The sequence below is a fragment of the Hemibagrus wyckioides genome, linkage group LG01, assembly GCF_019097595.1.
Source record: "Hemibagrus wyckioides isolate EC202008001 linkage group LG01, SWU_Hwy_1.0, whole genome shotgun sequence".
Lineage (NCBI taxonomy): Eukaryota > Metazoa > Chordata > Actinopteri > Siluriformes > Bagridae > Hemibagrus > Hemibagrus wyckioides.
The window spans coordinates 20,660,214-20,673,129 of NC_080710.1; the positions used below are offsets into that span (position 1 = coordinate 20,660,214).

General features: G+C 38.9%; 1 protein-coding gene across 2 annotated transcripts in view; it reads left to right on the forward strand.

Moving 5' to 3' along the window:
- Nucleotides 1–12,916, forward strand: part of rbms3 (RNA binding motif, single stranded interacting protein) — a 126,710-nt gene that overhangs the window by 82,715 nt on the left and 31,079 nt on the right. For both annotated transcript variants that reach the window (XM_058388197.1, XM_058388188.1), the window contains exons 5-6: nt 5,209–5,366; nt 8,317–8,396. In XM_058388197.1, coding sequence (XP_058244180.1) covers nt 5,209–5,366; nt 8,317–8,396 — 238 coding nt within the window. The remainder of the gene's footprint in view (nt 1–5,208; nt 5,367–8,316; nt 8,397–12,916) is intronic.

A 12,916-nucleotide genomic window follows, 5' to 3' on the forward strand; every position in this document is an offset into this window, starting at 1 on the left:
AAATGCAACCCAGTGTCTGGTAAGTACATATTTGGAATCCATGTCACAACATAAACATTTATCCACTTTGAGAGATTTAATTATAATTAACAGATAGATGTTTATAGTCTCAATGATGGAAAAAAGCTGGAAAAAAAGAGCCCAATGCAAAACCACCACAGGAAAAAAGTCTCACTAGAATGAAAGTTAAGTTGTATGTATTGTATACGTACAAATCTCCTGTGATCACGAGTGGCATGTGGGGCTTGCAGTGAAGGCAGGGTCGACTTTGGCTGTTATACCAGTGGCTACAAAAGCAGGACAGAGGATGCGGTAATGTGAGACTGAGTGCTGCAACACAGACTCATCATTCAAAAGGAAGCAATCAGGAGACAGATCTATGGTTTGCATCCATTGCATATCGAGAGTGAGATAAAGCTTGGAATGGTTTTTAGCTTCAAGGTTTTGTCCAGAGAATCCTGATAGTAGCTAAGCACAGTCTGAACACTGATTTAACTGGATTAGGATCGTGAATATATTTAGGCAGTTTAATCTGTAGTGTAGTGTCAAATGTCAGGCCTTGCTCTACATCGTTAAAAGTGTCATATTTTTTGTTACCATGTTGTTATATTTGTATCAAATTATATTAAATGTAATTATTAGAGTCCAATTTTCATACAGAAATGTAACCCTGGTATATAAACAGCGATTGCTACACCCACATAGACTACACGAACAGCCTCACATTTTCCATTCCATTACACCTCATTAATTACACAAATATCCAGACTTGTAAAAGGGACCGTGCTTTTAAACCTCGAAAATCTGAATCTGAGTGGTATAAAGGCTTGCCTCATTTAATGAGATGCCTCCGCACACCACCCAGTCAGGGCAGGAAATGTTCACACTCTTCCATAATGGGAGTTAATAGGTTGTATCAGCTCTTTCCCCCCCGATTGTGTCTGTAATGTTTGTATGGCTCTCCAGGTTTCGTTCCAAATCCTCTGCCTTGGCCTCCCCAGGCAGCGCTCCAACTAGAGCGTGCAGTCCCTCCCAGGCTAATGGGCTCAGCATGGGCTTCTTGTGTGTGTTGTTAGTGACGGTTGTAACCCAGGCGGGATGAATGGAGCAGTGTGGGAGATAGCTGGGCATGGTGAGGTTTTCTCTATTCTCAGGGGAACTAGGCAGTGTGAAACATGTACTTGGACACTGCTTCCATCTCTAGGAATGGCTCTGGAGTGGACGTACATGCTTGGACACACTGGACAAATGGCCCCTCTTGACACACCTGCTCTAAAATGTTTACCCCTCTAAACTGGCAACTCCATCGCATGCAAAATCCATTAGAAATCCAGCTAGTGGAAGAAATTCATCAGATTTTGTACTTTATGAAGAAACACTAAGCTGTTATCCCAATTCCTAATCTTAACCAATTCTGGAGTCTGATATGTTACGAGAAGCGATGTCAATTTTTCCATAATACTGAGACCACACTGATGCATCATGTCATCTGTAGCCAGCAAACTGACCTTGATCTCACATCTGCTGCAGATTCTATGATGAGGCACTGGTTTATGGATTATTAAGTATTTATAAGAGTGTCATTACAGATTCATAAATTATATCCCAAGATTACTTGGACAGCGAATCCATTTATTTGTAGCTTTAAAGTTTGCTTCAAGGACATGTTCTGTCATTGTAAGTAGACGTGTTTACTAGAGGAAGCAGTGATACTGAGTGTAGTGAGTGATTAATGAAGATTAAAATGAGAGCAGGCAGGCTGGTCAGGGCAGAGAGAGGTCCAGCTGACGTGCACGCTCTTATGACATTCGCAGATGCTTACTGAAATCTCTTCAAACACACACAGACAGTGTCAAAGGCAAGGGCAGTTTAACTTTTCTAACCTGTGATATCATTTTCGAACATTAACCCACATTGCCCTACTGGTTTTACTACTGCCAGGATGTGCTTTTTTTTATTTATTTATTTATTTATTTTTTTTTTACAGCTTTTTGCTACACTGATATTCTATTTCTTGTGTTGTGTATAAATACTGAAATGCAAATCTACTTGGAAAATCATAAAATATATTTTCAAAAGGTTTTTGCTATGATTTACACATGCTGAGAGACCTAATTGTGTGTGTGTGTGTGTGTGTGTGTGTGTATGTGTGTTTGATGGATAGTTCTGATCAGTCCCATGTGCGCTACATGTCAGATGCACTGGACAAAATGTTTGATCTGGAGTCTGTGTGTCAACTCACATGTCTATACTCATGGCTTGATACATGACAGGATTTTACACACACACACACACACACACAAACACACACAAACACCGTACATGCATAATACATGTATATAAAACATACATGCCATAGGAAATTATACAGATCATTACTTTCAGAACATCTTGCAGACACACACACACAAACGTGATTACCTTTGAGTCCTTACCACAGCAGAAAGGGTTAAGCCTATTCATGCCAGGGGCAGCATTTGAGAATTGGATAAGTTAAGAATCCCATTCTCTTTCATCCTGAGATTGCAGTTGCAGTTTATACGTCTATGTGAAGCACACAAGAGCCAAAGCTCAGAGTGCAGGAGAAACAGAAACAGGCTTTCTGTCTTTCTTCAGGCTATGATCTGAACCTACACACATTTACTTGACTTGCACTTTCAAAATAAGAACATAGGATAACATAAGCCATAAACCAAAGCATGATCATGCTGGAATATTTTGGATTCATATCAAAAAGTACTTTTTCAGAGCCTGGCATAACTCGAACCGTTTTTTGAATCTTGTTCACAGGTCCTCCGGGAGAAGGCGGTGTTTTTCATTTCAAATTTATGAATCATTCATCCTTTTGGCAATGTCAGTTCTTTAGGAAATTCTTCACTCTTCTTGATATTGACATTCAGAAAGTGTTTCTATTCCTTATATCTGTCACGATCCTTCAACCTGTCACTCTTCTCCAAGCCGCAGATTTGAATAGAGAAAAAATTGTATGAAACCTTTTTTCTTTTTTTTTCTAGAAAGCTCTGGCTCTAATATCATTATTAAGGAGGTGCTTTATGTCAGTGTATGAGAGATAGAGAGACTAGGTGGAGGGAGCATTTGGCCTGAAGAATACTATGCCATTTTACATGGCATAAAAAGCAGCAATATGGCTCTTTTAATCACAGTCACTTAAAAAAAAAAGAAAAAAAGAAGAAGTAATTGTCGCCTGCAGGGCTGGTCTGCATTTGAACCTTTACCAGCTCACAGTGTAGACATGAACAGTCAAATAGCACTTTTAACTCGCAGCAGGGAGCTATCATTCTCACTAACCCCTACCATCCGCTCTCTCACTCTCTGATTTGCTTCAGCTCTCCATTTCTCTTGCCTGCCCTCTAACTTGATATTTCTCGTTCTACCCTGCAAGGTTTCTCTCTCTCTCTCTCTCTCATCCCATATATACTGCTCGCGCTATAAGTCTTTTTTTTTACGCCTGCACACCTCATCTTGCAAGCCCATTTCATGATTTGTCACCTTCCCTTTTGTGTCAAGGCCCACTGTCACACATGTTCGAGTCTGGGCTTCAAAGAGGTGGACAGAACTGTCTGTTTGTGTCATACACTTATACATCTCTCTCTCTCTCTCTCTCTCTCTCTCTCTCTCTCTACCTTTCTCACCCCTCTTTCACTGACATGGTGCTGGTGCCAGTGCTGGCTTGGTTAGAAAACCTTTTATTTTTAAGAAATAGCCCACTTTTCCACTGGTTTAACAACTATGATGTAATCAGGGGTGTGTGTGTGTGTGTGTGTGCGGTTACTGATGCAGAACCTAAAGTTAACATTAACTGTGGAGGATTTGACGCGTCTCCCTCCGTGTACATACAAATATTTGAATAGTCTAATACTTCAACATGTATACTAAAGAAAGACAGAAAGGCACAACACAGCATTTTGTAGATTACGTTTAGCTGTGTATTTTGAGTGAGTAGCTGCCAAAAGGTAGTATTGTAGGCGTTAGCATTCTCAACATTCAGTCATTATTTTTTTTACACTAGACCTCTTGTCTCTTCCTTGGACCACAGATTCACAATTGCAGTATCCAATTTTGCCTATATTTTCGAAAATGCTTTAAAAACCTCTAAGCACAACTCATATCATATGTTAATGATGGCCATGTCAATACCTTCCAGGTTTATAGAATGTTTTGTGAAGGTCAGGGTTCTAGGGAACTTTATTCCAAAGAACTAATCTGTAATGATCTCTGGGTGTTCAGAAAAGGTTTTTATATAACATTTGTAGACATTTCTATAATGTTGATGCAACATTTTTTAAGGTGGAGGAACATTAATGCTAATATGTCCATATTTTTCATAAACTATGTATGTTGTGTGATCAAGTATTTGCCAAATGAAATAATAATGTTCCCTGTTAGCTGGGGTTGAGTTTCCCAAAACCACTGATGTCACCAGTTCTTAGTTTCAAAGCAATATTTTTGGTGCTGGAAAGTAAAACCATTTTTTCTGGCTAGGAACCTGATCTTTTGTGTTGGAAAAATCCAAAACATTTCAAGATTAGGCACAGGGCAGGTCTCTCTCTCTCTCTCTCTCTCTCTCTCACACACACACACACACACACGCACACTCTTTAAACTCTTGACACTCACACCCAGTCTTTTCTCCTGCCAGTCCTCTATTAACTAAGCCTCACATTCTCAGTGAGAGAGGTTCTCCCCAGAGTAGTAAAATTCCAGCAGCTGAGGGTTGGTGTGTGTACAACAGCACACAATCCCTCCATCTCCCTCTGTTCCTTATTTCCACACAGCTTTCACTTTCAACAGCTCATTCCTCCCCTTCCCCCGCTGCCCTTTTATCCTTCCATTCAATAATCACCCCAAAGCTCAGCCAGAGAGCAGGGGGACAATTATGCTGAAAAGAGACCGGCCTAAAAATTCTGGAAATTTGCTCATAAAACCGGCTATGAGTACGAGGACAACAAAGCAGCCAAGGAATGTGTTTTTAGGAGCGGGCACTGAAAAGAGCCATGTGTTTATTCTCAACTAATGATTTCTCAAAGTTGCTTTTAAGCCGAAATTATGAAGGAAAAAATGTAATGTGAATAACAATCAGTAGAGCTGGTCTGTAGAGAAATGGCTGACATATTGGCATCACTAATGAGAGTACTTTACAAAGTCTTGTTTGATGATTTCACATACTTTGTGTGTGTGTGTTTATAGCAACAGGAGCAGGATCCCACTAACCTGTACATCTCCAACCTGCCCGTGTCTATGGATGAGCAGGAGCTGGAGAACATGCTCAAGCCCTTCGGCCATGTCATCTCCACACGGATACTGCGGGATGCCAGTGGAGTCAGCCGAGGAGTTGGCTTTGCCAGGTATCCATGGACACAGACACACACTAGCTCATGTGTGCCTCATTAACCTAACTACTGAATGGTGCAGAATGTCTTCAAATGCTTGAACTATGAATGTGGACAATTCTTTCTTTCTTTCTTTCTTTCTTTCTTTCTTTCTTTCTTTCTTTCTTTCTTTCTTTCTTTCTTTCTTTCTTTCTTTCTTTTCTTTCTGTCGGTCTGTCTTTCTTTCTTCACTCACTCTTCTCCCTGTGGCGCGTGTGGGGTGTGTTGGCTGGTGTTCAGGGTCACTGGCTGTGTAAGAGATCCCAGCAGAGACTCACGCTCCACCACTCACTCAGTGTGTGTGTGTGTGTGTGTGTGTGTGTATATACCAGCCAACCAATTAGCCATTCAGCCATGATTGGGTGAACAGAGCTGAATGGGGCCTCACAGAACAGTGCAAACACACTAGAGAGCCGGGCTAAATGCACGAGACAAACATTAAATAACCTTTGCATGCTCTCTTTCTCTCTCTCTCTCTCTCTCTCGTGATATGTTTATCTGCCTGTGACATTGAAATATCCCTTTAGAAATCAGTACCCCCCCTCCACCTCCCACATTAGACTGAATCATGATCTGTGTCTCAGATTGCCTGCTTATAGAACATTCTAGACCTATGGTTTCAGTATAATCCTACAGAGACAGAGCCTCAGTGTCAAGGTCTTATTTGTTAGTGTCTTTTATTAAAGAATAACACAGCAAATTATGAGAAGCTCAGCATTAACCACTGTCATTAAGTATTTATTACGTAGTTATCTTCCCAAATTATCTCTGAGAAATATCATTGTTAAATTATTATGATTGAATTGATTTGGTTAAATCTGAGCCTGAGCCTTAATATCCTCAATAAATAATTATAAATAATGTCTAACAAGCGTTTTTAATAAAGCAAGGAAAAGTGCTGTTAAATTCGGATTAAATTCATAAATGCATTCATACATTTTTATTCAAGGTTTTGGATATAATAGATAGGACCTTATCTAAATATATCTAAATTTAATCCTAAAATTTAATATCTAAATTTAATCTGACTATTAAAATATTCAGCACATGGTCGTTCATCAGCCCGATTTTTTATTTTTTTTTGGTCTCAAAGCAATGTAGCATTTTATTCTTTTTATCCATTTTTATTCTTATTCATTTTATTCTTTTCATATAGTGTATTCTTGATCTTTTCACCCACAGAGTCAAAACGGCGTGGTAATTTGATGCAAAATGTTTCTGTTCTATTCTGCAGAGAAGAATGCAACACAGTCTTTAGAATCTGTGGGGTAAAAAGATCAAGAATAATGTATATATGTATGAAAAGATCAAGAATAAAATGCTATATTGCCTTCAATAAAAAAAAAAAATCCTGAAAATATGCTTAATATCTTAATAATCGGCAAAAATGCACGCTGTGGGTTTTTCTTTTTTAATTTAAATTTCAAAGATTTGGATATAGTAGATAGGTCTTATATATAATATTTAGATATAAGGTTTTAATATACATAACTGTCTAGGGTATTCACCCTGACAAATCCGAAACATGAATTATATTACCTGCATGATGTATTGCATTAGCCAAACAAATTAACTGTGGAGTGCTGGACACTTTACGTACAATCCTGTCCCAGCATGCATCACAGAGAAGGGGGAATTGTAGCAGATAATAAGCTATCTGTATTTGTTTCCATCTCAGAATTGTTGCTGTTAATGAAATATAAAAAGAAATAGTAACACGCTTTGGTAGTAAATAAAAACAAACAATAAAAACATGCACTGTAGTTGGTTAGGTTATCCAGCTAGTGTTATGTATCACTCAGTGCAATATAGAATGTTGTTGTTCTTTCAGCTGCTCCCTGTTTAGGGTCGCCACAGTGGATCATTTGGTCCACATGTTTCAATTTGGCACAGGTTTTACACCAGTTGCCCTTCCTGATGCAACCCTCCCCATTTAACCCGGGCTTGGGACCGGCACTGAGAGTGAACTTTTCAGTAGCTGGGTTAGCGCCCTACACCCTACCGATCCTGGGCCGCAGCAATGAGAGAGAGGATGCTGCCACTGGACCACCAGGAGGCTCTAGGGCAATATAGAAGAATTATATTTATATTCTAAAGATTTGATGAAATCAGTAAGAGTATATTTTGTGTTTTAAAAGCAGGTTGAAATTACGAATGTTAATTTATTAGAGTTGGCCCTGTGATGGACTGGACTGGGTGAAAGGCAGGGGTACACCCTGGACTGGCAACTTGTCCAGGGTGTACCCCTGCCTTTCGCCCAATGTGTCTGGGATAGGCTCCAGCAGATCCCCATGACCCTAATTAGGAATAAAGCGGGTATAGACAATGAATGAATGAATGATTTATTAGAGTATGACTCATCACATTATTTGTCCAATTACAGATTCCTTTAATGTTGCAGGACATCCTCAAAACAGTGGTCATTCTTTTCCCAGAAAGTCTAACTATAACAAAGTTCATTCTCTTTTCTCTGTTAAATAAGATCACTTAAATAATCTGTGTAGTTAGACTTAAGTTATGTGAGTATTTTCCATAAAAGTCTCTTTGAGTTAGTTATTACTAAAGTAAAAAAATATCATTTGAAGGATTGCGTTAATATAAACTGGAGAATTGCCTTGAAGCCAGTATTACTGTCAGAGCTGCTGTACTGAAAATTAATCAACACCTCCGAATTCAGATTTCAACAGTGCTGTGGTATATTAAATTTAGCAAAAAGTTTCTGTATTCTATGTACTGCATTATCTAACTCTTCTAGAGTAGTGTATAGAATATACGTGTCATTATTGATGGCATCATATGCAATTTTGGATTAGTATTAGTGTTTGAAATCATCTAAAGAACACGTTTCTGAGAGTTTAAATAGTCACAAATCTCCTAAATATCTCTCTGTATTTCTCCCCTCTCTCGCTACCTCTCGGCCTCTTAGGATGGAGTCCACTGAGAAATGTGATGTGGTGATTCAGCATTTCAACGGCAAGTTCCTCAAAACCCCTCCAGGAGTGCCAGGTACGACTGACAGCTGAATGCTGCTCTGCACTACAGCTGAACAATGCTGCATCGGTAAAACACTGCAGAGGTCCAGAGATCAAACCCCAAGTGTGCAAAGTGCTACCTGTGTCCTGGTGTCCTTAGGCAATGCATTTGACCTCGTTCGCTGTAGAGAGAGGCTGCATGGCTGAGCTCACTAATTCCCTCCAACACCACAGTGACATACTGACTGCTCTTCACATAGAGGCTTTAAAAATGTGTTTACGTTTATTTACAAGTAGATATGACGAAGTCTAAATATCATTTACACACTGTCACGGGTTAGGAAATAAACACAAACTAGGGTGAGACTCTCACATACAAAACGGCCCAGAAAATGTACACTGACGTGATTGTTGGCCTCAGCGGGATTGTGGTGGTTTATTCCAGCTTGAGTCACAGTCCGGTGTTAAACACAGCTTGGATGTTTAGGCGTTAATGCCACTGGATTATGAAAGAAAGAGTTCTCTAAAAACCAGTGACTTGTCCGGCATAAACCTGTAAACAGAGGACCATGTGTCTCATGAGTCCATGATGTGTTTTCCAGTGCTGGTGTGGGCTTCTTTCCAATCTGTCATGGACATTTGTGTACAGGTAGAGCAGAACACATGGCAACGAATGATGTGTGTACAGCTTTGATCTCTAAATGTATGTTTGTATCTGTTTATTTTCACAGAAAGAAAAAGAAAGCATATGGTAGAGTAGAGAGAGAGAGAAAGAGCACAAGACAGTGAGAGAGAGAGAGAGAGAGAGAGAGAGAGAGAGAGAGAGAGAGGGAGGGAGAGTGGGAGAGCGATCCCAGGCTGTGACTCTGGCAGTCGGTGTATAATTTGCAATGTGTAGTGTGACGCCCAGTGTCAGAGGCAGAGGCAGGTGGATGATGGATAGCTTCATCTCTTCTCTCTCCTTCCCTCTCTCTCTATCTCTATCTCTAAAAGACTCCCTGCCTGCAACCTCCTCCCATTTCTGTCAACCTCCAATTTACTGCTTTTATGTGTGTGTGTGTGTGTGTGCGTGTGTGTGCTTGCATTTGTGTTTTGTATGTGTTTAGGCCTATGAAACCAGCCATCCCACAGGCAAGAAGAAATCTCTGTTATGTTTAAAGCGTCACTTCTTCTTAGTTTTGTGAACATGAGGCTATGAGATTAACTTGAGAAGCTCAGTTTTCCAGAGTATTAGACTAGAAATATAGGGTTAACTCAAAGATGCAGGTCAGTAAGGATTATTCTTTTCTTCCATCTTGAGCCTGCTGTGCAAAACCAAGAGTTGTTTCAGTCTCAGAAATGGAATGAAATGGAAAACTGTTAATGACATGGAAAAGGATTTTGCGTTGTAATGGGACATTTAGAGCAGAGCATGCACCTTAGTAATGATGGGTTATCTGGCTAATATCCACATAGCACTGAATGCAGTATGGGATTATTGTTTATATCATATGGACTTTAACACTACTTCCCTTAAGCATGAATAAAATATGACTGGTCATGCTGTTGTAGTATAATAATCAATGACACAGTGGTGTACTAGTCCACGAAATGCACTACTCCCTGAAGTGTTTTATCCCTCTTATACCAAAGCAAGTTGCCAACAATAACCTTTTTTTAAAATAAATTCCACATTTTTTCCTATTAAAATGAAGTTTATACTTGTGGAACAAGGTCCAAGCCATAGTAATGATTATTACTGGTTTCTTTGTTAAATAACAACGTTTTTAAAACTCTGTTGTTAGACACCTGGAGTTGGATGTTACAATAGAAATCTTATCTTTAACTCTTTTTGCCAGAGGCCAAGAAATTTAAATGGTGGATCCCCAATTTAGCATTGAATTTCTTTGTCATGTCAGACTCCGTAGTGGTGGTTAATGGCTCATAAAGCAGCTTTAAGAATTTGAGGTTTTTCCTAAGTATTTATGTTTTTACCTAGCCTAGTAGAGGCAATATATTCATATAAAGGTTCCAGTGAAGCAAAAAAAAGGTTAGTGTTTTTCTATGCAAATGCTTATATCTTCAAAATAAATGTTCATAAGCATCTAAAATTTGAAGGCGTTATCTTTAACCATCACAATTCTGTGTGAAGTTATCCATAAACAAAACATCTCACCCAGAAAGCCAGCAGTGTCCTGACTAATTTTATATCAGATAAAAATATTTCATTTGTTATTGCTGATTGAAAATGTCCGATAAGTCGATTGACATTCCACTGGCAGAATCAAAACTTCTCAACAGTTTAAATGCGAGACATGATTATCCTTTGATACGTCAGCATCCCATCCCCTGCCTTTTGCCTCGAGTCCCCTGGGATATCCTCCAGGTTCTTCATGACCCTGTCTAGGATAAATACAGAATATAGTGCAGAAAATGGATAGATGGATTGGCTGGAATGGATAGATTTTAAAACTTGAGGTATGGGAGAATATGGAAGATATGGGAGTTTGTCAGTAAGGAATAATGTCTTCCTTCTTTAATCTATTGAGTTTAATTGTAAACAGACAGCAATAGCTGGTCTTGCATGCTCTGGGATTTTACATGGGTTTCACCCACTGATTCTGATTCTCTGACTTCATATAGAGTCATGTTTACTAGGAGAAGCACTAATTACACATGTTCCACTGGCCATTTGCACTGGGAGATGCGATCTAAAAACATGCATGCAATTAAACACAAGGGCTCTATACGATACTATTTGATGCATAGCAGTTTAACTCCTGCATTGCATATATCATAGTGTACATCTTTTTCCAAGATGTTTATAATTAGGGCTTTTGAATCACACACAGATGAAAGATTTCAATCGTTTGGCACCACATACTCTGTGGAATTATAAGAAATCTCTGTTCAATGTCATCTGTGCATCACAGTCATTTGGGAATGCTACATAGTGCTGAAGTTGTCAAATGTCTCATTATTACAGGCAATGCAGCAAAAACGAAAAAGATCCCAAGGCCAAATCTGAAGAGTGTTCATCAGCTCCTTATAGTTTGGGAAGACATATTGTTTTTGATCTCTTCCATTAAACCCACAATAAAAAAAAACTGACTTGGCGGGCGATATGTTTGTAAATTGGTTTTGTCAGTCATTAAACATGCTGTAGATTAATGTATGTGTAAAAACTCTGTTTCTGCAGCCAGCAACGTTTTAGCCGCACTTGTGCCGAAAATAACGCTGGCTTTTCGTGGGTGTTAAATAGTGCGTGCAGGCAGAAAGTCAGTAATTACTATCAGGCTTGATAAACTGAAATAGGTGGAGCATTTAGGGGGGAAAAGGGGCTCTTTTAAATACAAACATAAAACAGTGACCCCTTTGATCACATCATGAACATTAAAAGCCTCTTTCAGTAGAAAATCATGATAAGCTGCTTCTAATAGCAAAATATGCTGGATGCAAATGGATTTCTTCATAAATCGTTCAGACAAGCATTTACACAAGAAATCCTTTGGTATCCAAGAAAATCCTGTAAACTCAGAAAAACTTTCATGCCCCCGAGTGTATGTGAATTATGCATAAGAAGTCTAAGTAATGTTAACCTAGATTGAGCAGCTTCAAATCTTATAAATCGTGATGACTTCCTGCACTTTTTTATATTGATTACAGTGTCGATTTTAAAACTCTTCACACATTAATTTCAGGAACATTTTTCAAGTTTGAAATATGAAAAAATAAATAAAAACAGGACATTAATTCATAAACTAAGGCTAGTTGTTTAATTATGAATGCAGCTGCATAAAAAGGAGGAAGTGCTGCAATGCCTTGGTTTGCCAGTGCGTTTTTTTCCCAGTGCTGTGCATCACCTTGTGACTGATAAGTGAGCTGATCTGGTGTGTTGGAATCTGTAACGTGCTACATACCCTCTGCATTACTTCCTATGAAACACACTACCAAAGGGAGTGAGGTTTGTGTTCATTGGTGTGAGAGAAGTTTAGCTTCCCTACATGATTTGCTGTGTCTATGATCACCTAGGTACAGTAACACATCAAGATATTGAGTGTCAAATAATGGCATAGATGTGAAGTAATTTGAAATAATTTCTTCAGGGTTTATTCATCATTTTAGCATCATTCTGGCCTTTTTTGAGACTTTTGTCAGTGTCACCAAAAATCCAAATCAGCTGTGTATACACCTGCAATTTTCCAAGAGCTTGGCATTCATCAAAAGTCACACAAGAGCAGGAAGTATTTCAATGTTTCTGACTTTCGTAATTTTTTAGTTTATCTTGACTCATGAAAACATACACACAGCTTTACTAAAAGATGTAATGTTTGTCCATTAGATGCTTTTTCTGGCTCATGTAGGCCACAGCAGAGCCACTCCGAGTGGCTTATTCAAATGTATGACACCTTAAGGAGTGTTTTATTCGTCATTTGGAAGTCCGAGTGAATTTAAGTGTCTATTGACTAAAAGGAAGACTACTGGTTACTTATGTGATGATATAGTCTGCCTACAACTTATAGACAAGTTTCTAAGGCTATATTCAGGGCTCAAGGGGATAAAAGAGGTGTTATC